The 27,667-nt window shown below is 46.4% G+C and overlaps 1 protein-coding gene and 1 long non-coding RNA gene across 2 annotated transcripts in view; one reads left to right on the top strand and one right to left on the bottom strand.

Moving 5' to 3' along the window:
* The window catches only part of LOC119407234 (SCY1-like protein 2), a 396,104-nt gene that overhangs the window by 51,908 nt on the left and 316,529 nt on the right, over positions 1 to 27,667 (bottom strand). Inside the window, exons 8-11 of the mRNA XM_037674113.2 lie at positions 25,169 to 25,316; positions 14,116 to 14,262; positions 1,741 to 1,956; positions 1,366 to 1,482 (exon numbers count right to left, since the gene is read on the bottom strand). Of these exons, the coding sequence (XP_037530041.1) occupies positions 1,366 to 1,482; positions 1,741 to 1,956; positions 14,116 to 14,262; positions 25,169 to 25,316 (628 nt within the window). The remainder of the gene's footprint in view (positions 1 to 1,365; positions 1,483 to 1,740; positions 1,957 to 14,115; positions 14,263 to 25,168; positions 25,317 to 27,667) is intronic.
* LOC125760169 (uncharacterized) lies at positions 12,690 to 13,223 on the top strand. The gene is made up of 3 exons (XR_007417808.1): positions 12,690 to 12,774; positions 12,914 to 12,993; positions 13,065 to 13,223. It is a non-coding gene; the product is annotated as an uncharacterized LOC125760169 (long non-coding RNA).

Below are 27,667 nucleotides of genomic sequence, written 5' to 3'. Positions count from 1 at the left end.
CACGTTAGGTTGAAATAGAAATGAACGGATTGGTCAGCGTATCTACTGCTTTCCTGAAGCACTATCCAGGCGATCAAGTAGCAGCACAGAATATTCGGCTTTTGTTCTTCGCTATCTGCGCCCAATATTACTCGCAAGCAAAACCCGAAAGTCCAGGCATAGAGCCTGCACTTGCGCATTAAGTTTACGTTGTTGATTGCATTCTGATGGAACAGTCAAACAACATGCTACGCCGGAAAAACTGAGCTCGGCTCTCTTGTGCCTCACTGTGGTTCTCTCACGCCACATCTTGCAGTCGATACACCGATAATTATGCAGTCAGCAAGCGGTCCCCTTCCGGCAACACTTTGGCGCATATTGGATTTTTTGGCGCAGAGGCGACCGATGCTCTGTAGTATGGATAGCAAGAGAAAATGCCGTCGAGTGTTTATGTTCTCTGGAGAATCACTAATGGTTATTGGCGTTAACCGTCGGAGAAATGCACTTGTAGTTGCGATATAGCTGCCGCTGAAGCAGAAATATCAGGACATCAAAGAAACTGCGCGACGAAAACACGGACAGAAGACAAGTACAAACACAGCGCTGTGTTTTGCGCTGTGTTTGTAGTTGTCTTCTGTCCGTGTTTTCGCCGCGCAATTTCTTTGATGTCATGGATCACCAACTAACCCAAAATGCTGCTCACATTAAGAAATACCACAAATATTTTTAAGAGTATAGGTGCTTCTGAAATGCGCGTAATTTTAGCCATAGCAAAGCTCGTGGACTGTAAAAAAACAAAAAAACAAAATAAAGGTCACAGCAGCCAAAGTTCGATTCAAGGATCACGTGCTCATCAGCCCAACATCAGAACTCGCTTGATTGTTAGTTATTTTGTAACCTTAGTTCCTGCAATGTCAATAATGTACGATGACTGATAGTAACACGCTGGAATGAATAGAAGTTGTTTATAGAAGGAGAAAAGTAAAATGAAACGAAATACGATATGACAGGGCCGCAAACTCTAAACGCAACAAAAAAGAATGCTCTGATGACGGCAGTTTCAGTTTCTGTAGAACACTAAGCACGGCACTATGTGCGTAGCCGCGCATCTAGGATCGTACGCATGAGACTAATCGGAATTACACGCTATGCTTTCCATATTTCCGTCGCGCCGTAGTTCCTTGCCTTTATCGTTCGCGCCGGTTCTACAACGCAGCGTACGGAGTCACAGCCATTATCCCAGTTATCTCTCTTAGTCGCAGCTATCTCTATTAATAAATTTCCTGAGATGTATCGAACGCAAAGCAAGAGGTAGCACAGAGATTTTGTTAACCTGCTTGCTTGATCAAAGGCAGTAGATGAGAGATAGAGAGTTTAGTGGCTCACCATGGAGAAGTTTTGAGCGTTGGGCCTCCGCCTGGGGTCCACCTGCAACAGTCCCTGCAGGGGCTCCTGGAGGTGGTGGGGCACCCGGTCCAAAAGGTTGTGCAAGCTGCCTTCGAGCTGAAAACGTTCGTCAAACAACAATGGTTTGGTGTCAGCTGAGGGGATGCACTAGTCTTGTATATCGTTAGACACAGCCAAATTTCTAATAGCGTAGTTTAATTTCGCTGTTGTGAATTTCAGTGCCTGCCTTGCCACTTCTTACGGTCTTCCTCCTCGTCAGCCTTGCGCCGTTACCTAAGATGACGCTTAAACAACTCTGGCCAGATCCCAGTGCTGTCGTGTATTTCACAAGTATATACAAAAACAACATCGCACCACTTCGAGCTGCTTGTTGTAAGTGGTGGTGGAGAGGTTCCCCTCGATGATCGAGCGTCCATTGTTGAACAGAGCGCAGATGACCAGGCCCAGCGAGAACATGTCCGAAAGCGGAGAACACGTCGACGTGGCCTGGATCTCGGGGGCCGTGTAGTCCAGATCCGGCTGACCCATCTTGGGCAGCTTCGACGTGAACGGCTGGCAGTTCACCGGACTCTGTGTTGATAAAGAAGGTATAAATGTGCGACCTGGATTGCATATAAAATATATATTTAATATATACTGGTTCGTCACATAATTTTCCGCAGCCGGTGACAAGGTTCATTACGTGGGCAACTTTCTTGTTGCAAATCAGTTGCCGTCCTAACCAACCAACCAACTTTAATTACACATTAAAGAGCGTTTGTTTGAATACAGGACACCCCTAATGAGATAAAAAAGCTGATTTAATTACACAATTGGCTCTGAATGCGTCAGCGCTTCAACAATCGTTGTCAAAGGCTTTATCCACCCCTGCGTTCAATCGACTGTTCAATGTGCGGTGATCGCAGTTATGCGTTCAGTTCAGGCCCGTAGCCAGGAATTTTTTTTCGGGGGGGGGGGGGGGGTCACTTGCTGAAAACACTGACTTTTTGAGGAAAACACCAATTTTTATTATTTATTTTTGGTAAAAACACCTACGTCACCAAATGCCGGAGGGGGATAGCCCCCCCCCCCTCACCCGGCTGCGGGCCTGGTTCAGTTATATGTGCAAAATATTGCGCTCAATTAGCGGTGGTCATCGCTAAGTGTTCTCCGAAATCTTCGCGCGCTTAACATGCATGTCTCATGCGATGTCCAGCGCCATGCCGAGAACGCAATACGTAAAGCCCAGAAACTCAAGTCTACGGTAGCCTTGAACGGCTGCCCTAAATGGAATACTAAACATAAGCATCTAATCGGGTTAACCGAATAGGACACGCTTTCAGGACATGGGTTTAATGTATTCGATATTACGAACGTCCGTCAGCAGCGGTCAAATATAAAGGTAATGCTTGTCTCGGTTTTGCAGATCGCATTCCTTGTGTAATTCCCAATTTCACATGCCAGTGTGACCACAAATTCTAAAGCATTTCCATTTTAAGTTCGTGAAATTTTATTCGGAGCATAAGAGGTGTTGACAGCTCTTCGCAAACACGCAAAGGTTTTCACGTACTGCAGTACGTGAATACATTTGCGTGATTGAGTACGCGCATGACACGCACGCAAAACACATTTTATGCAGACACACGCACATTGTTGTCGCACCCCGTTGCATTCTTGTCTTCTTCCTGCGTCATGTGTGACGTCAGAGCAGGGTTAAAAAGGACGAACGACAAGAAAAGAAATCGCATTGGCGTCAGACATCACTTTGCGAGAAAGGAGGTAAAACCTACGCTTTCCAAAGACACACACGCGCAATAAAGAAGAAAAAAAGACGGCACTGCATAACCGAGACCTATAACCAAACAGCCCAGACAGAATGCTCCTGCTACACTCTTTCATCTAGCCGCCTAGAGATGCCCAGGTCTCGCATCACAGCGACCGCCAGCTGGCCATTCGGCGGCCCGACAGGAAATGACAAAAGAAAAATAATGTCACCGCGTCAAGATAGAAGGGTCGCTTTGGCGATAGCGGACACGGGGATGGCCGCCGTATACCTAAGAGCACTCGCGGAAAACGAAACGAGTACAGATAATAAAAAAACCAGGAAGCCGGGGAAAGGTGGCACGTTGCAGCCGACATCGACCTGTCTTCTTCACGGACAACGCATTTCCCGCATCTGGAACCCTGCAGTGAGCAGTGACATCGAACGGAGACCACCTTTCTTTTCGCAGGCAGCTTCCTGTTTGATGCTCTGTCGAAATGCTGCGAGGAATCGGCGGTGACGCGGCTCATGCTTTTGGCTTGGCATCACTGGCTGGTTTATAGACGTGCGAAGACGGGGACAGCCTTTGAGTTCTCTCTTTGTTTCTGAGACTACTCTTTGTGGAAGGCAGGCATGAGAAACGGACGCACAAGACGGAACTTAAATAAAAACAGGAACGCCGAAAGTCGATTGTGTTTTTCTATTAATAAAGAAAGCCTGGAGATTACCGTAATCCTTGGCCTAATAATAACTTGTGTGGTTTACGCCCCGAACCGACGATGTGGTTATGAGAGACGTCGACGTAGAGGGCTCTAGAAATTGCGACCACCAGGGGTTTAATAACGTGCGCCTAAACCTAAGCACACGGGCCTTCATCGTTTTGCCTCCATGGAAATGCTGCCGCCGTGGACGGTGCTCGACTGCTGACCCGTGACATTCGGGTCAGCAGTCGAGCACCGTAACTACTAGACCACCGTGGCAGGTGTGATCCTTGACTTAGGAGTCTGGTAGTAGAACTCGCGCCTCGGCGTTCACGTGCCTTGGTGTATTTCATGGGTTGACTCCGTGTTTCGCGTGCTGCCGTAGGGGATCTCAGAGGCCGCGTAAAAGAAGCACGTGGTTGAGATCTACTCCGCCAGGTGCTGCAACGATCTCACCTGCTCTCTAGAAAAGCGTCTGCTCTTTCAATGAAATCATGGGATGAATTTTCATTAATTAACTTCGCATTTGATTGGCCTGTATCTTAACCCTATGACACGCTATGTACACAATTGTGTACACCGCTTGTTTTTGCCATTTGTAACGACTAGGGGCCAAGAGAGAGCAAGATACATTGAGCTTTGGATGAAATGGACCTTCTGCATAATAAATTTCTCTCCATTTAATTTCATTTTGCAGTGTACTGTGGTATATGATCATTTTGCAGTGTACTGTGGTATATGATCAGACCACACTGTTCAACGAGTCGTTCCACGTGCCCCTTCCCGCGATCCACGTCAAAAGTATATTTTTTCTTTGCTCTCAATGGACATACTCGAAAAGGAATTTGCCCTATATTTCTGGCATAAAATTTCATTCTATTACCGCAAAAAAGAACACGAATGACTCCACAACAAATATATATTTAAATAAAATTGAATTAGTATTAATGACTATAGCACTCATAAGTTAACGCATCATGTCATTATTTTTGTTGCAATAGAATATCGAGTGCCTCGATAAAACGTTGTGTCGAATTGACGCATTTACAGGCAGTTCTTCATAGGAGGCGCTTGAAAGGATTAAGTAAACTTATGCATCGATACCATACGTATTCATTATAACTCTTAGCTTGAACAAGAACCACAGATTTCGCCCCAGTTTTATTTCTTGGAAGATATATATTTTTTTCTGAATATTCGGAAAACCGGAAGTAAGGGCTCAACCGGAAGCGTTTAGAAGAGAGGCAAGAGTGTTATTCGTTGCTCGTGCCACTGATATTCCATAGGAGTTTTCTCAGACGAACTATCATATTGTCACGGGCGGAGAAAGGCAGCGAATGACGACGACGAAGTCCTGGGCGGAACGCGCTTGGACTGCGACAGCGCTGTACGCTTTTGCTGTTAAATATACCCTGTGTATATAGTTTCTTCCCCGTAACATCTTTGGTGGAGGTGCTGGGTAGATCTTCACAGGAGGACGTAGCGGCCGTGTTGGGAAGGCGGTCAAACCGGTGAATGATGCGCCTACTTTTCGCCTGTTCAAAGCGACGACATTCTGCTATGACCGACTCCACCGTCGAGCAGTCCTTGCACAACAGGAAATTGAAAGCATCATCGGCAATTCCCTTCAGTATGTGCCCGACTTTGTCCTCTTCAGCCATGTCCTTGTCTACCTTGCGGCACAAAGCCAACACGTCCGGTATATAAGCGATGTATGGCTCTGTGGCCGTCTGGGCACGAGTTGCGAGCTCTTTCTTTGCGGCCACTTGACGTCCAATAGGTTTCCCGAATAAATCGCGCAATTTCTGCTTGCAGACATCCCAACTTGTCAACTCTTCTTCATGCGTCTCGTACCAGAGTTTTGCAGTGCCACGCAAGTAGAAGAGGATGTTTGCCAGCATCAGCGTTGGGTCCCAGTGGTTGCTGCTGCTGACGCGCTCATATAGAGCCAGCCAGTCGTCGACGTCCACGCCGCTTGTGCCGTTGAATGTGCCAGGATCACGGGGCTGCACCACAACGATCGGCTGTGGGCCTGACGGATCTTCTTCACACTGGGTCGCTTGGTCCGTCATAGTGGCAGCTGCAACGCGCCGTCCGCTGCGAAGATCCAGTTCCTGGTGCTGTATAGCGAGTCGTACCCCGCACCATCCACGTCAGCCACCAGCTCCGGAAAACGTCACCAGGATTGTCCGTCGGGAACTCGAGGCTATGGCACCCGTTACCCCTGGCGACAGCACTTCAGGAAACAACTTCGCTCCTGTTTCATTAATCCAGGCCGTGCTCCACCAAGAGATTGCGAATATGGGCATTTCACCGACTTTCCAAAATGCTAGTTCTAATCCTGTCTCGGCTTGTCCAGTCGTTGCGGCCGCTACTCCGAACGCCACCTTCTCGCCCCGACGAAACCCGGCCGAATGGCGTACACCTGATGATCGGCCCATATGTTTCACATGCCATCGGATAGGACACATAGCCCGCCATTGCCGCAGCCGTTGGACCTCATCACCTCGCCCAAGCTTCAACAATTGGAGTTCCCGCTCCGAACGTGCGCCATATGCTCCGTCCTTCCGTGCTGAGACAAGTGCGGAGCGTTTTTCGGAACATCGGACCAGCCGCTCGCCATCGCCCCAGCGCCGTCAGTCCCGATCGCCCCAACCTCGCCGTTCTCGGTCTCCTTTTGACCGCCACTCGGGAAACTAGCCGGTGCAGCCCCCGGAGGTGACGCTGCATACACGACTCGGACTGCAAATCCTCTCGTTACTCCTGACAAGCGATGCAACCTTCTTGACATTCTCGTTGATGGTATACCTGTCACTGCTCTCATTGATACTGGTGCACAAATATCTGTCATGAGCTCAGACCTCCGCCGCCGCCTCCAAAAAGTTCTAACGCCCGCGATTACATCTACCGTCCGTATAGCCGATGGGAGTACTCCTGCTGTGCTTGGAATGTGCACTGTACGCATCACCATTTCTGATCATCACACTTCAGTTCTGTTTTCTGTACTCGAAAATTGCCCTCATGATCTCATCCTTGGCATCGACTTTCTGTCCACGCACGCTGCCCTTATTGACTGCTCAGCAGGTCTTCTCCGGTTGGAACTCCCTTCGTTCACAGATACCACCCCTGCCGGCCCATCCCGTCTCCGCTCCCTCGAGTTTCTTCGACTTCCGCCGCAAGCCGCCGTTCAAGTCCAGCTCTCGCCATTCCCACCAGTACCTGATGGCGATTATGTTGCTGCCCCGATTCCTGACGTCGCCATGACGCGCAATGTCGCGCTCCCCAACACGGTGGTGACAGTTACAGACAATCGAACTTCGTTTCCCATCCTCAATTTTGGCTTCTCGGCGCAAGTTCTTCCTCGCGGGATGTCACTTGCACATCTGACACCACTGGCCGACCATACAGTTTCCGCCTTGACCCTAGAATCGCCACCCGATTTGACCCTGGACTCACCATCCTTGTGCGACCACTTCACGCCAATGATATCCGACGAGCTCACTTCTGAACAAGTCTCTGCTCTCCGCCGCCTCCTCGTCTCCTACGAGGACATCTTTGACTTCGGCGACCGTAATTTGGGACAGACATCCGTGGTAACCCATCGCATCGATACCGGTGATGCCCTACCCATTCACAGACGGCCCTACCGTGTGTCAGCTCCAGAGCGTGCTATTATACAACGGGAGGTGGATAAAATGCTCCATAAGGGCATAATCGAACCCTCTTCCAGTCCCTGGTCCTCTCCCGTTGTGCTTGTTAAAAAGAAAGACAATAGCTGGCGATTCTGCGTTGACTACCGCCATCTCAATCACATTACCAAGAAAGATGTGTATCCCCTCCCGCGTATAGACGACGCGCTCGACTGCTTGCACGGTGCCAGGTATTTCTCTTCAATAGACCTGCGCTCAGGGTACTGGCAGATCGCTGTGGACGACCAAGACAGAGAGAAGACTGCATTCGTGACCCCTGATGGACTTTATCAGTTTAAGGTGATGCCTTTTGGCTTATGTAATGCTCCCGCGACTTTCGAGCGCATGATGTACTCTCTCCTTCGAGGCATGAAGTGGTCCATCTGTCTTTGCTATCTAGACGATGTTATCGTTTTTTCCACAACTTTTGAAAACCATCTCACTCGCCTGTCCACCGTGCTTGATGTTTTCCGACGCGCTCACCTCCAACTTAACTCCTCGAAATGTCGCTTTGGACAACGCCAAATCTGTGTACTCGGCCATCTCGTAGACGCTGCCGGCGTACAACCAGACCCTGGAAAAGTCCGTGCAGTTCGAGATTTCCCCACACCCGGCTCTGTTAAGGACGTCCGCAGTTTTCTTGGACTGTGCTCCTACTTCCGTCGTTTTGTCCAGAACTTCGCCGAAGTAGCCCGTCCCCTGACCTGCCTGCTGAAAAGGGACGTCGCATTCACCTGGGGCCAACAACAAGCAAACGCCTTCTCATCACTCGTTGCCATCCTCACCAATCCGCCAGTTCTGGCACACTTCGACCCGTCTGCCGCTACGGAGGTCCGTACCGATGCCAGTGGCCACGGCATAGGCGCAGTGCTTGCACAACGGCAACAGGGTATACACCGCGTCGTCACGTACGCAAGCCGCCTCTTGTCGCCATCGGAACAAAATTACTCGATCACAGAACGCGAGTGCTTAGCTCTCGTCTGGGCCATCGCGAAATTCCGACCGTACCTGTACGGCAGACACTTCTTGGTTATTACAGACCATCATGCGCTTTGCTGGCTCTCCTCGCTCAAGGACCCCACAGGACGCCTCGGTCGCTGGGCGCTGCGCTTACATGAGTACACATTTTCGGTATCCTATAAGTCTGGGCAACTTCACAGGGATGCCGACTGCTTGTCTCGGCACCCAGTCGATCCGCCTGAAACAACGGAAGATGAACAAACACCACTCGTTCTCTCCATTAGCGACTTCGTCAACATAGCTGCTGAACAACGCCGCGACTCATCTCTGCGGCCTATTATAGATGGCCTGCAATCTCCACAGCCTGACCGTTCCCTACAGATGTTCGTCCTTCGCAACGACATCTTGCACCGTTACAACGCCCGCCCTGACGGTGCTGAGCTTTTGCTCGTTGTTCCTGTGCATCTCCGCTCGGATGTTTTGGCCCAGCTTCATGATGCACCCACCGCCGGCCATCTATGGGTGTCACGTACGTATGACCGCATTCGACGGCGATTCTTTTGGCCTGGCCTCTACCGTTCTGTGCGACAGTACGTTGCGGCGTGCGACCTCTGTCAGAGGCGCAAGACACCTGCGTTATTGCCCGCTGGTGATCTTCAGCCCATTGCAGTCCCAGATGAGCCATTTTTCCGAGTCGGCCTCGACCTTCTAGGACCTTTTCCCGTGTCGGCCACCGGTAACAGGTGGATTGCCGTCGCTACCGACTACGCAACGCGGTATGCCGTCACACGCGCACTTCCCACCAGCTGCGCTACTGATGTAGCCGATTTCATTCTTCATGACATCATTCTGCGTCATGGTGCTCCTCGTCAGTTGATCACTGACCGCGGCCGCTGTTTCCTATCTAAAGTAGTCGACGACCTTCTGCGATCCTGCTCGACCCACCACAAGTTCACTACAGCGTACCACCCACAAACGAATGGCCTCACCGAACGCCTGAACCGTACCCTGACAGACATGCTTGCAATGTACGTCTCTGAGGACCACCGCGATTGGGACATCAACCTACCTTTTGTAACATTCGCATACAACTCTTCACGTCACGACACGGCTGGATTTTCACCTTTTTACCTGTTGTTTGGCTACGACCCGCCTTTACCCATGGACACCATGTTGCATTCTGACGCCGCCTCATCGACTGCCTATGCTCGTGATGCACTGGCCCGTGCTGACATCGCCCGCCAGGTCGCCCGGGATCGTTTATGTGCCTCGCAGGTTAACCAAAAGCGTGGTTACGATCGCCGACACCGCGACGTGCAGTACTCTCCGGGGTCGCTGGTCTTGCTGTGGTTACCATCGCGACGTGTTGGTCTATGCGAAAAACTGATGTCCCGTTATGTTGGCCTTTACCGCGTCATACGAAAGGTCACTAGCGTGACCTATGAGATCGCTCCACTCAATCCTGTGTCAGCGACAGCTTCAGCCACGAGCGATATAGTTCATGTCTCGCGACTTAAACCGTACCACTCTCGCCCCGAGAACTGATCGCACCGGGACGGTGCTTCTGCCGCCGGCGGGTAATGTCACGGGCGGAGAAAGGCAGCGAATGACGACGACGAAGTCCTGGGCGGAACGCGCTTGGACTGCGACAGCGCTGTACGCTTTTGCTGTTAAATATACCCTGTGTATATAGTTTCTTCCCCGTAACAATATTGAGGCCTTCGCAATTTCTGAAAGAAATTGCGAAGCAAACTGTTCATTATCAGGTTATTTTAACTTGTTTCAGTGTGCTATATGTTCTTTTTCCTTCTTTTTTAGTTGCTCAATTTTTATTTTGGGTAACCCTTGTTTTTTTTTTTTTCACTGCAGAACTTATAGAAAAGAAGTAGCCGAGGTAATATAAACAGCAGCCTCTTCACAGCAAGCCGCTTGAAACAGAATAGATATGGACCATGGGTACAGTGGGTAGCGAGTAGACATTTTATCATGTGTCCGCTGTTCCGCATTCATCAGTGATTTTTACGTTAGAGTCGAAATATATTACTTAACTTAATAGGTTCTCCAATGCCGCTATCCCAAATATTCAGCAATCGAATGTGTAAGGAAGCATTTAAGGTGTAACAACTGTTGTCTTTGTAAAACAAAAGCAATAGTTTACGCATCTCTTCCCGTAATGGGCAGCTGAGTACGAGATTTACGACACCACGAAGGTTAACAATATTAGTTAACCACGATGAAAAAGACGGGAAACCGTGCCGCGAGTTAAGTTTAAAAAGTGAGTGTACCACGGCTAATAGAAGCAGCAGCTTGAGGTCACACTCAGCAAATTGCGCCAGACACTTCGAACCATCGAGTACCTCGCACGAACTTCCACATTTGTTAGAAACCTTTCCTTGTACGTACAGTTTCTTCTGCCGCAAAAATATAAGAAAGTATTCCCGCAAACGCACTTGTTTTGCATTTAGATGGGCTTCTCTACCTTTTGTGATGTCTTTGTAGTTAAGAGCATTGCGGAGAACCACTTAACGTCACTTCTGCTTTGCTAAGATCTAATACTCAGAAGAATATAGCGACCTTTACAAACACTGCACTCGGTGCTATAGCTAACGCTGTAATAGAAAGAATGGAATAATTCTTTGTGTGAATATTTGTGTTTTGTGAACTTTTCTATTGAGTGGACGCTCGTTTGTATTGAAGAACCGCGTCTAAGTGCGCGACCGTTCATGAATGTCCCTATTTGTATAGTTTTGAGCTTGTACACTATTTTGTGACGGTAACTATTATGCAAGAAAAGAGTAGTAGGCGGCGCCGCACACGGGCACCAACCTCTCTTTATATACATTCAATTTTTTTTAATAAAAAAAAAATATGCACGCGCATTTGCGTGCGCTCGTAAGGTCACTTGAATGTTCTCTACAAAAAACGAGAGAAGACAGGATAGGGCGCCAGACCTCGAACTGATGCGTGTTGAAAGTCCAGCGTCCTACCCCGCCTTTTCTCGTTTTCCTTCCTCGTTGTCAGTTGCGCCCCATATACTTCGTTGAGTGTTCACAATTTCACGCATAAGGAAAAGCTTTTCAATGTTTTCAGTGCCTTTATTGCCCTTAACGTTTCGTTATAAAGTGCAGTCCACGCAGTCGAGTCTACTGCGGTTCTTGGTCATCCGAGGAACAACCACTCTAAAAGAGGCGCATTAGCTGCTCGCTCCATCTCGAAAGAGAAGGTGCCGTTATATTCAAGGTCCATCGTATATCGTCGTGTATGTGCAACGGCATAGCGCGGGTACGAGCCATTAGGCGGTCGAGTCCACGACGGCTCCCCATAAAAGGACTCTCCATCTTTTCGTAGAATTCGTGGGCGAACGGCTCGAGTACAAAGTGGGGCGTTAAAAGCGTTCGCAACGATGGAATGTTTCGAGCGAGCACTTCCTGTCTTTAAAAAAAATGATCTCTCTTAAGGAAACCTCTTAGAGACATTTGCGCTAACGCGGTTACCCGCGAACCCAACTCTCACCCGTAAAATACACGCTAGCGGTTTTGAAACGAACTGTGATGGAACGTTACGGTGGTGTGGATCTATAGAAACTGGCGTTTTTCTTTTTGTCTCGCTCGAGTTCTTAGCCCATTACTTTAAACTTAAATGCGCTGTAAGCACCAGGCTTTTAAGAAACTCTGTTCCATTCACGTCTTAAGAGATGGCTTGTCTCTGCAATACTTCAAGAATGATGGCTGTGGGTTGCGGGGAATCGCGTCAAATGCTCGAGCTCGAAAAGCGGGCGGACTTTATTTTTGAAAATTTTTTTGTAGCAACCACGCGATCAGTGTTGACGGGTTGTACGTGAACAGACCGCTCGATCTTGTGTGTTGCGAAAACAAGAAAGCTTTTAATATCGTGCGCCATTTTCAAATTTTCGACATAGTCCATGCGTCCACGCTGAAATTCTCTTAGCGATTACTAATCTTGTTATTATTTTTGCAGTATTGAGATACTTTAAAAGAGACGCGTGGTTTGGAGTATGCTAATCATAGACTCCGTGCAAACTTCGAAACAATTTTGCTGTCACAGTGTGAGCGCTGTTAATGCAGTTCACTTGTGGACCTCACATGTAGTAGTAGTAAGTATAAGTAGTATAGGTTAGTAGTATAGTAGTAGTTAGTAGTAGTAGTAGTATATACGTAGTAGTAATAGTATTAGATAGTATTAGTAGTAGTAGTATTATAGTAGTAGTAGTAGTAGTAGTAGTAGTAGTAGTAGTAGTAGTAGTAGTAGTAGTAGTAGTATAGTAGTAGTAGTAGTAGTAGTAGTAGTAGTAGTAGTAAGTAGTAGTAGTAGTATAGTAGTAGTAGTAGTAGTAGTAGTAGTAGTAGTAGTAGTAGTAGTAGTAGTAGTAGTAGTAGTAGTAGTAGTAGTAGTAGTAGTAGTAGTAGTAGTAGTAGTAGTATTAGTAGTAGTAGTAGTAGTAGTAGTAGTAGTAGTAGTAGTAGTAGTAGTAGTAGTAGTAGTAGTAGTAGTAGTAGTATAGTAGTAGTAGTAGTAGTAGTAGTAGTAGTAGTAGTAGTAGTAGTAGTAGTATAGTAGTAGTAGTAGTAGTAGTAGTAGTAGTAGTATAGTAGTAGTAGTAGTAGTAGTAGTAGTAGTAGTAGTAGTAGTAGTAGTAGTAGTAGTAGTAGTAGTAGTAGTAGTAGTAGTAGTAGTAGTAGTAGTAGTAGTAGTAGTAGTAGTAGTAGTAGTAGTAGTAGTCAATGTATGCTTCAACGTACAACTTCTGGAGAGTATTTCAGTCTATTTAGCGACAAAAAACCTACACAACAGTCTACGTCAATAAAAGCTTCAGCTACTTCGTCAAATTCATTTCTTACAACAAAGATAGACTTCATGAAGAGATGAAAACGAAACAATGAAATATTATTTGTGCTGTAAATTGCTGCTTAGTAAAGAAAGTTATTAGCACAGGTAGTGACCGCAGGGCCTAACCATGAGACTAAAATAACTAGAAGAATAAGAATGAGGTGGAGCACACTCCGCAGGCATATTCAAATTATGAATGGTAGTTCACCACTATTCCTCAAGAGGAAGGTGCATAACAGCTGCATCTTACCGGTACCTACCTACGGAGCAGAAACCTGGATGCTTACAGAGAAGGTTCAACTTAAATTGAGGACAACGCAGCGAGCAATGAAAAGGAAGATGATAGGTGTAAGCTTAAGGGACAAGAAGAGAGCAGAGTGTGTCAGCGAACAAACGGATGTTAAGGACATCTTAGTCGAAATCAAGAAGAAGAAATGGACATGGGCAGAGCATGTAGCGCGTAGGCAAGATAACCGCTGGTCATTAAGAGTAACACATTGAATTCCAAGAGAAGGCAAGCCCGCAAGGAGGAGACAGAAAGTTAGGTGGGCAGATGAGATTAAGACGTTTGCGGGGATAACGTGGCAGCAGAAACCACATGACCGGGTTGATTGGCGGAACATGGGAGCGGCCTTTACCCTGCAGTGCTCGTAGTCAAGCTGATGATGATGACGGTGATGATGAGAGTTATTAATTGATAATCACTTTCCTTAGCAATCAATTAATGAAACTTTGCTGCAACGTACAAGCAACAATGTTGTAGATTTTCTATTTTCCGTGTACAACTTACCAACAGGTCGGTGTCGCTGCACTTCTCGGTGAATTCGAGGCCAGCCAGCTTCCATGTTCCACGCTTGTTGACGATCACCGACTGAGGGCAGAGGTTCCGGTGGATCAGCTTGCACGAGTAGTGAAGGAACGACAGCGCTTCCGTGAGCTGCGCGAAAACAAAACAAAAACATGATGGTCAACGTTCAGTGAATCTTTATGACTACCTTCATAACTTGATGAATAACTTCATAACGTTCAGGATTCATAACGGTGAACAGCTCTTGCAAGCCCCCGAATTCTGAACTTCGTAAATATTACTATTAATTCCATCAAACCAGCCCAATCGTCAGGTTTGGTTATGGCACACATATGTAGAATGACTCATTACGATGAGTCACTGCGGTCGTCAAAGATTGAGGAAGGAGTTTCATAACACATACTATCGACTCTGCCAATGAGGACGTGGGAATCTCGCGAGAATTCCCCATGACTACCGTCATAAATTTGACGGGATAAAGGCCTCGTGATTAGAATCATGATGACTCAGGACACCCATCTGAGATTGGTGGGCTAATAGACTGCAATAATGAGGCATGTCTGCCGTAAGAGAATGACGCCGTGCTGCACATTACAACAGTATTAAGACTACGCGGCTGCTCTATGTGTGCAAGACATTCTATCTTAACGAACTATCATTTAGGTCAATGTCACCTACACGCTAAAATAAATTTGGATTTCCAATTTAAAACATTTAGACATAGCGCTGCTGGCTAATTTTTGAACTTATTTACGGTCCCCCTTTCCATATTTCAATCACGAATTATTAGGGCAATGTGCAGTTCAGGTGATTGGTTTTTTATTGCTGTATTTTGTTAGATACCCTTTATATATCACTGCGTGCAACAAACACTTATCAAAATCACAGCCTACATTCTGAGGATCTAAAGGTTGTTTCACTGCAATATGGGTCTTGATGAGGTGAAGTGCGCTTTGTCAGAGAAGGACAAAGTGAGATGAAACTCGTCCAACGTTGCTCACGTACGCTGGGCTTACGAAAACATTTCATAAGGCCTACATGTTCGCAGCTGCAGTATGTTTTCAGAAAACAAAAGTACTTCGTCAAAAACAAGCGCAAACGCAAAGTACTCCGTAAGGTACTCCGTTTCCCACTGTCACCGATATGCTCAAATCAAGTTTGACTCCAAATCTATAACATTCAGACAGTGTCATTCATGCCAACCTTTTATTTAGTTACTGTGGACCTTCACACTTCTTGACCGCTATTAATTAAAAGTGCTGTATTCAGATTACCAGCCTCTCATTTCTGTGTTTCGTTCGATATCCACGGTGTATCTCGCTGCATGGAACAATCAGAATAACGACCAGCAGGCTAAATAAGGCCTTGAAAGCTTGTTTCACTGCAGCAAGGGTTTACTTGAGGAGAAGCACGCTTCACAAATGGAGGGAGGATGAAAATGAGATCACAATCACCCACCGTTCTTCACGTACACTGTGTTTGCGAAAACAGCTCGCTGCGCCCACAGTTTCGCAATTTCAGTGTTTCTAAAAACAACAACAACAACATCAAAAGAACTTCTCCTGAACGGGCCCTAACACGGCGAGAGAAGAATGTATGGTAAACAGTCTGATTGAGTAGATGCAATTTCTGAGACGGCGTTTCTTCACTCCAAATTTCGCGTCTCATTTAAAGCTCATCTTGAGGCGCGCGTGGCATGCGTGCCACGTCGTTGAACCGAGTACGTATTCGACTCAATTTCGCTTTTCTCCTTCGAGCATTCTTGTGCAATCGTAAACTGATTTCGCCGAAGCACGTCAGCCGTCAAAGCACTAACAGAGCGGCGATGAAAACGAAATAGGTTGTTCTCTTTTTCTTTTTTTTTTGTTTTCATGACGTAATGAAATGTGAGAAGGACGTCGGCAACAGACGCGTTACTGTCACGCCAACTTTCGCGTTGACAACGACGATACGCGCAGCGACAGCCCAGTTGTTTCTACCTTGTTTGTTTTTCTTTTTGCCGAAGTTGTTCTCGACGGTAATTTGTTTTCTGCGTTGAGTGAAATCACTCACGCCCGCTTTGGCGTTTCTTACGCTCCAGCCGTGGAACTCGGTGTTCTGTATGCAAAGTAGACGCGCATTCGCAGAGAGACAGATACTTGAAACGATCAAATAAAGGGGTGTCACTGAAATGAACAAGCAATGACGCTGAGATGAACAAGGGGTGTCGCTGAAATCAACAAGGGGTGTCACTGAAATGAACAAGGAGTGTCATTGAAAGGAACCAAGGGTGTCACTGAAATAATTGAAGGCTGTCTCTAAAGGAACGAAGGGTGTCACTGAAACAAACAGGGAATGCCACTGAAATAAACAAGGGGTGTCCCTTAAATTACAAAAGGGGTGTCATTGAACAAACAAGATGTGTTAGGGGTTTCACTGAAGGTAACAAGGGGTGTCACTGAAATAAACAAGGGATGCCACTTAAATGAACAAGGGGTGTAAATTCAGAAACAAGGGATGCCATTTAAATGAAAAAAGGAATGTCATTGGATAAACAAGGGGTGTTAGGAGTGACACTGAAATGAACAAGGAGTGTCACTGAAATGAACAAGTGCTGCCACTGGAATGAACGAGGGCTGTCCCTAAAGGAATAAGGGGCGTCACTGAAATAAACAAGGGATGGCACCTAAATGAACGAGGACTGTAAATTAAGAAGCAAGGGGTGTCACGTAAATGAAAAAAGAGATGTCACTGAATAAACAAGGAGTTTTACTTAAATGAACAAGGAGTGTAACCGAAAAAATAAGGGGGAGAGGGATTGTCATCTCCCGGGAGAGGGCAAGCGGGGAACCAGTGACTTCTTTTTTTTACTACCTCTTTTAATCACTGTTTTTTTACCCGTTATCGGCCCGCTCATTTCGATTTAGTGTGATTGTAATCCGGCTTATGCTTCCGTTGTTACTCTGCTTAAGGTCAATAAGATTTGCATGCGAGTTTGTTGGCGTCGCATGATGGAGACACTGGTCGCAACGTTAAGGAGTCCATGTAAATTCGCGCTGTTACAGCCATGAACCTACGCAAACTTCCCCTTTTTTGAGAGAAGCTGTATAGCTAAGAGATAAGAAATAGTAGCTGACTGTGAGTTTGCAGAAACTATAATCAACACTCTGTGCTAGCATACGCTACGTCGAAGGGTCTTGGCGTTCGCGCTAGTTTCCGTTCAGGTTCTGTGAGCGTATAGCTTGGGATAATACCCGCCGCAGCATGAATTGCTACCCATAAAATCCTTTAGGTGTTCTTAATATCCTTTGAGCTAACGTCACAAAACGCGACGTTGGAAGCATGCATCTTTTAAACGTGGTGATAGAGAAATCGAAAGCTACCACAGAAGGCACTTTCATAGATCCCAACAAGTGATCAACACCGGGGCCGCACTTAAAGCTTCGCTGGTTCAATCTTCTGTACGGAGCGCTTTGGCAGTGACATTTTTCTCCGTACTTGTGTGTTGAGAACTTAACAGAAACTGGCACTGAAGCCGCAAATCGTTGCTCGCGCTATTATTTGTGGTATAATTTTGCCTGCATTCGTTTTCCTATTCATTCCTAAGTTCTTTTTTTGTTTTTTTCTGTCCTTTCTCTTCCTTTCTTATCACCTCTTTTATTCCATCTTTCTTTCTCTCCTTTCTGCGCTTAATTTTTCTTCCTTCTATCTAACATTATTCCTCCACTTGTATACTTCATCCCAACTTCATTTGCGAGGCAAGTGACACACACCAGCCTGCCCTTAAATTGCTCTCCGAAACCGCACGAATTCTGTCGTTGTTCTTTAGACTTCTTTCTCACAACCACGGTTCGGCCCTAATGTCCCCAAAGTCGCAGTTTGATATCACGCCTAAAGCGTCCGAGTCCGTCGCGTCGCCCTGAAAGTTAAGTTCACGACCAAAGCACTCCCTTAAATTACATTCTGCGGGCAAAGCGAGAGACAAACAGCCCCTCCCATCACCCTCCCTGCCACACGACTTCGAAAGAAGCGCAGAAACCGATAACACAGAGACCCTGCCGTGAGTGACTACGATTAAAATAAAAATAGACAGGCTAGCAAACTACGACAGACAGTGTGAGTCGCGAATCGAATGAAGCCAGCCGGAGACGAAGTCGGTCACGGAAGACGATCACTCTTCCACGCTCATTTAGGCCTAGACCGTCTCTCGCTCTTAGCGAACGCTTCTTATATGCACTTCTCCATTGTTGAAGCGAAAGTATAAACGACTCAGAAGGTGTCTCCGCTTCCGGCTCATCGATTTTTCATCGCTATTGTGAGCCTTGATCGAAGCAAACGGAGGACACGTTGCTTGTTCTTGGTGGCGGGACGATGAGAATTCCGCGACTACGCGGTCGTATTCAGTGCCGCCTTGAAACTCGTGCTCTTCTTTACGAGTCAACTCTGTAAAACGAAACTCTATATCACGCTGTGCCCGTGGATCGCACTTTCTGGTATCTGTCTGGCGCTTACGCGGTAATAGAGTGAGCCTGGGAAAAAGAAGCGGCGAAGTGAAGGGAATGGTAGACCGCGTTAGGGGTGTTGTGAAATAGTAATAGCTTGTCCGTTGAGGCGGCGATAGCAGTGATAGCGCTGCGAACGACAGTGAGATGAATCTGAATAATACACGCGTGACACCGGCGAGAAGGGTGGAAGTGTGATGACGTCACAGTGATATTAGGTACGACTATGAAGGCAATGGTGAAACGACCATAATGAAGACGATGATTAAGATATGGCAACAAAAACAATAATTGTTCATTTATGGCAGTGGAGACCGCACTGAATGTGGTAGCGCGAGATCAAGGACACAGTGAAGACAACGACGATAGCGGCACCAACAACAAACAAAGCAATGATAACGATGGCATGTCAAATAATGACGAACACAAAAAGGCACATGGTGCTTTATGCTTATTCGTTCGCCTAAGACAACTCGAAGGCGAAAGCCATCTTCTACTTATTCTTTTGCTTCATATCAGTTAACTGCATTTGTCCATTCCCATCCCCACCCCCGAAAGCTTTCTGCACCTAGCGTGGTTTTGCCCTGCCTCCATGATTAGAGGCATCTCAGCTTCTTGAACCTCACGTGGTTTTGTAGCGTTGCCTTCGAGGTCGGTCCACGTTTGACCAAGCGCTGCGTCATGTGATGACGCCATCGTGTGACGTCATAGTGGCGTCAAAATGTTTGGTGATCTGCGGCGTCATGACGATTTCATCGCTTGATCATGATGATATTTTGCATCACTTTGTGTTCACGCCGACGCCGCCGACGGTCACTTTTCGTGTTTCTTGAGGCATCTAAGGCTTTTGCTTTAAAATTATGTTGAAAAGAGTGACGAAGAAGACACAATAACTGCAAACGCAAAAAAAAGGTCACAGTTTCGCCGCAAGGGTGAAGCCATGAACGCAATAGCAACAAATTAGAATGTCTAACGAAGAACGGCAAACAGCTCGAAACTTGCAGCGCGCTGCTCAAGCACAAAGAACACACACAGGAAGAGCGCGAACTGACAACGTTCACAGATCAACACTTAAAGCGCGCTGCTCAAACACAAAGAAGAAAGCATGAAACGTACACACAGGTCTACGCAAGACGAGCGCGAAATAACTGTCAGTTGTTATTTCGCTGTGTTTGAGCAGCCCGCTCCTTTCGCAAACGGGGCCACTGCAACGAGAGAAGCGACCTTTGTGCGCTCTGAAACTTCAACGCAAACTTTCCGGTGAAAGCAAAAGACGTACAAACCGCCCCCATCCCAAGATAAGCGAGCGCGCACCGGCGACGACGCCCTGTAGGGCAAAGTACAGGTGGTAGACGAGCGCGCGCACCGCAACTGCAGGGGCACCGACCTCTAAAGCGCACCCTTCGCGGCATCCCGCTGGTGATGCAGAGAACACGCTGAAATGCCCCCAAGATCGGCGTACCACCAGCGGTAAATGGTGTATGTAAATAGCTCGTCGTTAGTATGCTGAAGGAACTACGCTTTCGTGGCCGAGCAGCCTAACGCCTCGCGCTGCGGAGCCAGGGGTCGGACATTACAATCCGCGCTTCAGAAAATATTTTTCTGAATTTTTGTTCTTTCTGGCCATTACACACACACACACACACACACACACACACACACACACACACACACACACCACACACACACAGATATATATATATATATATATATATATATATATATATATATATATATATATATATATATATATATATATATATATATATATATATACGAGACATGACTTCAAAGGCGACGCCGATGGCAAAAACCAGCCGAGAGTGGTTCATATAATTAATGAAAAGTCATCCTAACAATGACGAAAGGGCACGAACTGCATGACGAAATTACGAGGAAAACTACGACGACAAAGAAAATTGTCGTGAAGATAAGATGGCGAAAAAAAACTGATAATGACAATGCAACGTTGACAATGTCAATGAAAACGAAGACGACAACGAAGACAACGATAAAGAGGACTAGGATGACGACAAAGACAAGTACAGTTTAACAAACTCACTGATGGAGGACCCGAGAACAAATTCCTATAGGAGAAAATGGAGTTTGGTCGTGTCGTTCTCTTAAGCTATAGAGACATTGGCGATACCAAGAATTGCTTAAGCGGTTGTGCTTTCAACGCAACTATACGCGTGTTGACGCGCTCTCCCAAACCGCACGTCCGATCACTTAAGTGTTACGTCCTAAACTTACACTTCAATTGAACGTGGTTGTGCTGTCATATTGTTTTGTGATAACCTGCACTGAAATTTCTCTCAGCGCAAAATTTGTTTTACCGCTACACTGGTATACCTGAATTCTGCCCTGCTTTTTTCTTATTTCCTCCTTCGTCACTTTAGGGTAGTTAATCGATCCGTCTGACTGTTAATTACCATGCGCTTTTTTAAATATTGTTAATTACGCAGCATAATGCCTTGCTTTTAGACATTGATATATCATTTAAAAAAAGCTTCGAATATCACATGTTTCTTCTATAGAACAGTGATTGTATTGTATTGAACAAAAGAACTCACAGGTTCCCTCATGCATTCACCTAAGACGACTGAAAGGGGAAAGCTATCTTCTTCTTTTTCTTCCAGTCAGTGTATTGAACATTCCCTGGCCTCCTCCGAGATATTCCTGCAACTATCGTTGTTTTTCCTTGCCTCCGGGATCGGAGGCATTGTAAGTTTTCTGCACTTCACCTGGTTTTGCGTTGCCTCCGTGATCGGCCTACCTTTGACCAAGCGACGATGTCATGTGGCGGTGCCATCACGTGACGTCATAAATTTCGCCGATGTGTGTCGTCATCATGTGATGATGATTTTGTGCATCACTCGTTCTGACGCCGACATCGCCGACGCCGACAGTCCATTTTGGTGTTTCATTAGCATCTAAGGCTTTAACCTTAAGAATTCTATGATAATTCAGCAACTCCTGAAATTCATTTGCGGTTTTGTGCCACACCGCATAGATTTATTGCAACCCACAGCACTAATGCACAGACGACACTTACGAAGAAATCAAGTTTGAAGTTTAGCAAAAATTTCACTGGGAGATAAATTTGGGCGAGTCGATGGCAACGCATAACTCACGCAGGCGTTCGTGTGATAATCCTCGTCTTTCCTGCGTCCTCGCCTGTCTAGCGATGTAGCCTGTCAAGCACAGCGCGAAAATTCCTCCGTAGTTTTCATAGCACGTGTTACTAGTCTCAACTTGCAAAAGCCGAGCAGTTCCGCGTAATTTATTTTTGTGTTATTGCCGATGTAGATGCTATAAGCTTTCAGGAACAGATCGCTAGTTGAAAGCGTTAGTATGTTAGTGAATATAGGTTTACATTTATGTTAAAGGAAAAAAAAGATGGTGGTGGACGCGAACGTGTAAGTAGCGTCGGCGCGCGATCCTGCGCGTAATGGTCATGTACGCCAAAGCAGTTAGCGAGTGCAAACTATTGCACTTAGCAACAGCACGCCGGCTAAAATTAGCTTCAAACGTTGTTTGCCGGCAGCTCTCTCCAACTAAAGTATATGTGGATGTGATTAATTAGCAAGCCGGCGTGACAGGCTGTGCAGTATATACAACGAAGCGCCCATTGCCGTAATTTACGTTATAGTACCTTACGTGCCGACTCAATGATCAGGAAGATTAACGACTGAATACTTGCTCGCATAGAAAAGGAGGAGCGGAGAAAGGATGCAGCGCTAGCGTTCAAAGAACAATGTCGTCGTTGCACCTTACATAGATGGAGTTTTATGTTAGTTATTAGTTCGTTGCTGTATGAAAGTGAGTGTAATCTTAAAGACACTCGATAGATAGATAGATAGATAGATAGATAGATAGATAGATAGATAGATAGATAGATAGATAGATAGATAGATAGATAGATAGATAGATAGATAGATAGATAGATAGATAGATAGATAGATAGATAGATAGATAGATAGATAGATAGATAGATAGACAGACAGACAGACAGACAGACAGACAGACAGACAGACAGACAGACAGATAGATAGATAGATAGATAGATAGATAGATAGATAGATAGATAGATAGATAGATAGATAGATAGATAGATAGATAGATAGATAGATAGATAGATAGATAGATAGATAGATAGATAGATAGATAGATAGATAGATAGATAGATAGATAGATAGATAGATAGATAGATAGATAGATAGATAGATAGATAGATAGATAGATAGATAGATAGATAGATAGATAGATAGATAGATTAGGGGATTGCAGGGATGGTAACCAGAAAGGCACAAAGAGGAGCTCGGCGATTTAAGTTCGTGAAAAGCATTCGTGATGGTTGGTGCGTCAGTATAACAGCAGTAATGTTGTTGCCCCCTTGCGCATTGCAGGCTCACGAAGCCAAGGTTCCAAGGTCATGTCTTCCGTTAAGGGCCGGTAGTCTAGATGGTTTAATGCTGCCCGAAGGACAGGCCTTTCATAATCGTATGCAGAGTGCTATATTCATACGCGCAGCATTGCCTACAGAAAGCAGGGCAGCACCTTAATCCGGTGCATCTCACACTGGCTAATCGATAGCGCAGGTGGAAAACTTCGAGACTCGCTGACGTTCCGGCCAAAGAGAAAGAAGAAAAACTCCAGGACCTATCGCGCGAATCTCGCTGAAAAAATCCGGCGGGCGCTAGGAACAACGCCAGGCTTCACCGCGGAGGGAGAATTCCAACAGATCTGGGACGGTGCTCAGATAATCTAATATTCCCCATCGTCAGCGCGCCACCTTCCCTACCTTTGTGGCGTCCTTCATCGTGTTCGGGTTCTTTGCCTACGCCATAGCAGATTACCTGGCCAGGAAGGCGTGTCGGCGCAGCCGTAGGACGCCAGTACCTCTTAGCGTCCGCCGTGCCGTCTAAAACAAAATCTGATTACGCGCAGGTACGAACGACGCGTCGAGATTGCGCAGGGCCTGTGTAGGCCGTGCGGTGAAAACACTGGCACGGGCGCTCTCTCTCTCTCTCTCTTTAGTTCTATAACTACCTCAAGAACAGCGCTGGCCCCGATTCAAGGTTTATCTTTTGTTATCTGTGTGACCACTGTACCGGCTTCATTTGAGCACAGTTTCGCGCGGGCGCGGCCTTGGCGAGTCATTATCTCCGAGCCAAAGCAAGGGAACGCGTTTCAAAGAGAATGCGAGGGAGAACGCGATTCATTATCTCTCGAGAAAGGGAACGCATTTGAGGAAGGCACAAACGGCGAAAGAATGGGACCGTTTCCTCCTGTTCAACGGAACATTTTCGCGCGTCCCCTGCTACCTCCGGTGTTCCTCCTTTGCATACATGAACAATGGAGTTGTTGTTGTGTGCCTTGAGTGGAAGGGGGGAGGGGGGAGGAGAGAGAAAAAGACGAAGAAGACACAATAAAACGAAGGCGCGCTTTTGTTCCGTTTTTGAGTCGGGGGCACTTTCCGGGCGAGCCTTGGGATTCAACGGACGCGCTATGCAGGGACATAGAAGGTGCGAAAGCAAAAAGAAGAAAAAAAAAAGGATTGTCTCGTAATGGAGGAAGTACAAAAGATTGGTTCCACGTCATTCAGTAGCGAGAATAGGAACCTCTCCCCACTTCCGGTGTTCAGCGCGCATGAAAGAACGGCGCCGCGGAGGAAAACGTAATTTCGAGTGTGGACCATCGTCGGAAAAGAACAAATAAAAATGCTTTCCAGAAAAGTTTGAGTGATTCTCCGACATGGTGCATTCGAAATAGCGCATCAGAGTAAGACAGCGATGCGATAGATTTATGGAGTAAAGAGAAATAGAACGTAACTTCGTTGGTACACGTAGAATCCGCATTTTCCGGTTGTCGCTTGGAAAGAAGGGCAGACGTGGTTACAACAGCCAGAGCATATCTACGCTTCTAGATCGACAGACTTTCAGGCGCACTTTTGCTGCGCGTTGTGCACTGCTAAGCCTATCTGTAGGCGAAGAGGATTACAGGCGCCGCCAAACATTTACTGCTGATTGCAGTAGTTGCAGCCGACAATAGAACAGATCCTACAACGTAATATAATACAGCAGTACAATACACAGACGCTCAGAGAATACAAGATTTACATGGACGCAGGTGTTTGTGAGTAATCAAAGACACTGCAAGCCTAGAGCAACGGTGTATCTCTGCCATTGGCTTTTAAACCAAATTGGCATCGGGCTTTTTTAACCCTTGCCTATTTTTTCTCCATTGAGTTTAACCTGGTATACCTCTCGTGGAATATATGTTCTTCAGTTTCATCTGCACTTTTATGGGTGCGGAATGAAATAGGTAATGTCGTTGCCACCCCTCTGCTTGCCTGAATAAAATTAGAGAATTTAGTTGGTTGATTGATTGACTCTGAGAGGAGGCTGCTTTTATTGTGTTGCTTGAGTATCTCAAGCCCTTTAAAAAGTAGGCTTGAGTAATGGGAAAAGAGGGGTGGGGTTCCGCAAAAAGGAAAAAAAAAAGACCCTGTGTTTTAATCCAAGCTGTTTCCACACATCCATATATCTTACCTGTAGGAGTCCGTACTTGATCTCGATGTCCAGAAACTGGTAGTCCCTGACTTCCTGCGGCAAACATTGCGGCAGGCGATCCTCGAGGCAGTTGAGGATGTTCGCAAGGCTACCCAGAACTGGTTCCGTGGCGAACGCCAGCGTTTCACTGTAAAACAAATATAAAGCGCGCATTATGACATTAGAAGATGAGATAACACCTCTGTATTTTTTTCAGAAGTTTTGTTTCGTTGGTTTCCTGCCTGCACATAATTACCTATGCTTATAGTCCAAACAAGAACGTTAACTTCTGCATACATGTACAGCACGTGGCGTGATGATGTTAAGCCTACGAAAAATTGAAGGTGTTGAATGGGGCTAGGGACCCAGTCAAGGAGCTATGCAGAGGCTTTTCGCATAAAAGGCGCATGTAATTAATGCGAAACTTGTAATGAAATATATTTTGCCAATCACACAGTGACTGCGGAGTACCGTACAAGCGGATGACGACGAGCAGGTATTTAGGTTAATCATTAGCTCAGTTCTAGCTCAGATTTCACTAGTAAATATTATATCATAAGGACAGACAAGTTCTAATTTGGCAACTGTCGAACCGATTTTAATGAAGTTTGTTACGTCTGAAAAACAGAGCGTTTGTATTCTAAATCAATATGTATAATCCTAATTTAGAACAGAGAAATATTCGTGAAAATTGCCGAGAATCAGTACACCAAAAGTATTAAAGGCAACGTGTGTAAGACCGCACATCTCCGTAAAAAATTAGATGAGAAGAATCCGAAATTTTTCGAACGGAATAGTTGTTAGCTTGGCGAAAACAGGCAGCAATGATGACTGATGTGAGCTTAGAGAAGCGGAACGTGTAATAAGCTTTTACGCCATGACTCTTCGGAATAGAAGGCGTGGACCAATCACAACATGAGGCATATCATTAGCGTAGGCTGCAGGCCAATGGCAAACTAGCGGCCCACGCTGACGCAAGCTTTTTCATCTTCCTCCATTGTCCTTAGTGGGAAGGTGTGCTGAATGACACAAACAAAGGAGTTCGGGCGTGTTTATTTTAGAACCACATCGCTAACGTTGGTCTCACCGCGACTGATGACCCGTCAAAACCAACGCACCCAGTCTAAGCGATCTTCGCGTTAGCCTTGTGAGCCTACGCGTGACGTGGTTGGTACAGCCGCCCGAATCATTTGCAAGCCTGCGCGAGCTGCGACATTTCTGTGCGTCAGTACCGTATGACGGAGTCAAGTTGCAAACAGGGCGAGGGTAAGCGCATGCGCACAAAGTAGGCTGAACTGGGCCCATCGTCTGCTAGGCAGTTCCTTCTGGAGGACGTCACCCCGTAATAACGCACCTCAGACAACCAATATTTTAAGGCTTGTTTCGTGAAGGGGGGCATGTGGCGTATGTTGAAATTCCATTTCCTCGATTGCTTGCTGCAACCGTCGCCTTGCGGACAATAAAGTGCGAGCAATACAATTCGCCAACTCACACCGCCTGTTCTTCCGAAGTGCGCTAACATGGGGCGACGTCCTCAAGAAGGAACTGCCTGGCAGATGATGGGCCCAGCTGAGCGTACTTTGTGCGCATGCGCTTACCCTCGCCCTCTTTGCAACTTGGCTTTATCATACGGCGCTCACGCACAGAAAAGTGGCCGCTCGCGCACGCTAGTTAGAGATTTGGGCAGCTGTACATTATTTTGCACAACGTGAAAGAAAGAACATGCGCTTGTTTCAAGCGCTGTCTAGCAGCCGCTGACGTCAGCACCCACGGGGTGACGTGAAAGGCTACTGCGCCAAATAAATAAGCGTGGATGCCGATAACGCGCTTAAACCAGTAGCGTCTTCCGTCCGGTGATAACGTTCGTTCTTGCTTCGGAGAATGGACCGTCGTTTCTCCTGACTACTTTCCACATTGAGTTATATTGACGCGGAGCCTCTTTCGTAAGACTGTTTGTTTTAGCGCTCCCAGTTTTGAAAGCTATGCTCCCACGAGCGCAACATTTCAAGCGTAGTCTGTTCTATTAATATACAGAGGGACCCTTCGTATCAACGTTAATAAGCGCGAAGGCGATGGTTCCGATGTGACCGAGTGGCCCACACGATAATTTGATCAGGAAAGATGCGATAGAAGCGGCGTAAGTTTTAGCGCTGCTGAATTCGAGTGACAGTGCGCTGGTACGTTAACATTGTAAGTCTTAGAACGAAAGGCAATATCTTTCGAGGGGTTCGTTTCTTTGTTAGACACAAACAAACGAATCCAACAGACAGTTAAGCAAAAAAAAAAAACATAGGGGACGTTATTTTCGGTTTTAGTTGTAGTGTAGTAATTATTACATAAATTGAAACGAATAAACGTGGACGATAAAACACGCTTTCCCGTCGGTGGTATTCGAACCCACCGCCTTCGAATTACGCGTCTGATTTTCTACCAACTTAGCCTCGACTGAAAGCTACTCCTCGCCCACGTTGATCAGTGTTTCTGAGCGTGCCTTCCTGG

This window comes from Rhipicephalus sanguineus, chromosome 10 (assembly GCF_013339695.2).
Source record: "Rhipicephalus sanguineus isolate Rsan-2018 chromosome 10, BIME_Rsan_1.4, whole genome shotgun sequence".
In the NCBI taxonomy this organism is placed as follows: domain Eukaryota; kingdom Metazoa; phylum Arthropoda; class Arachnida; order Ixodida; family Ixodidae; genus Rhipicephalus; species Rhipicephalus sanguineus.
Note: the sequence above shows the minus strand (reverse complement) of the source record. Positions and strands in the feature narration are given on the sequence as shown.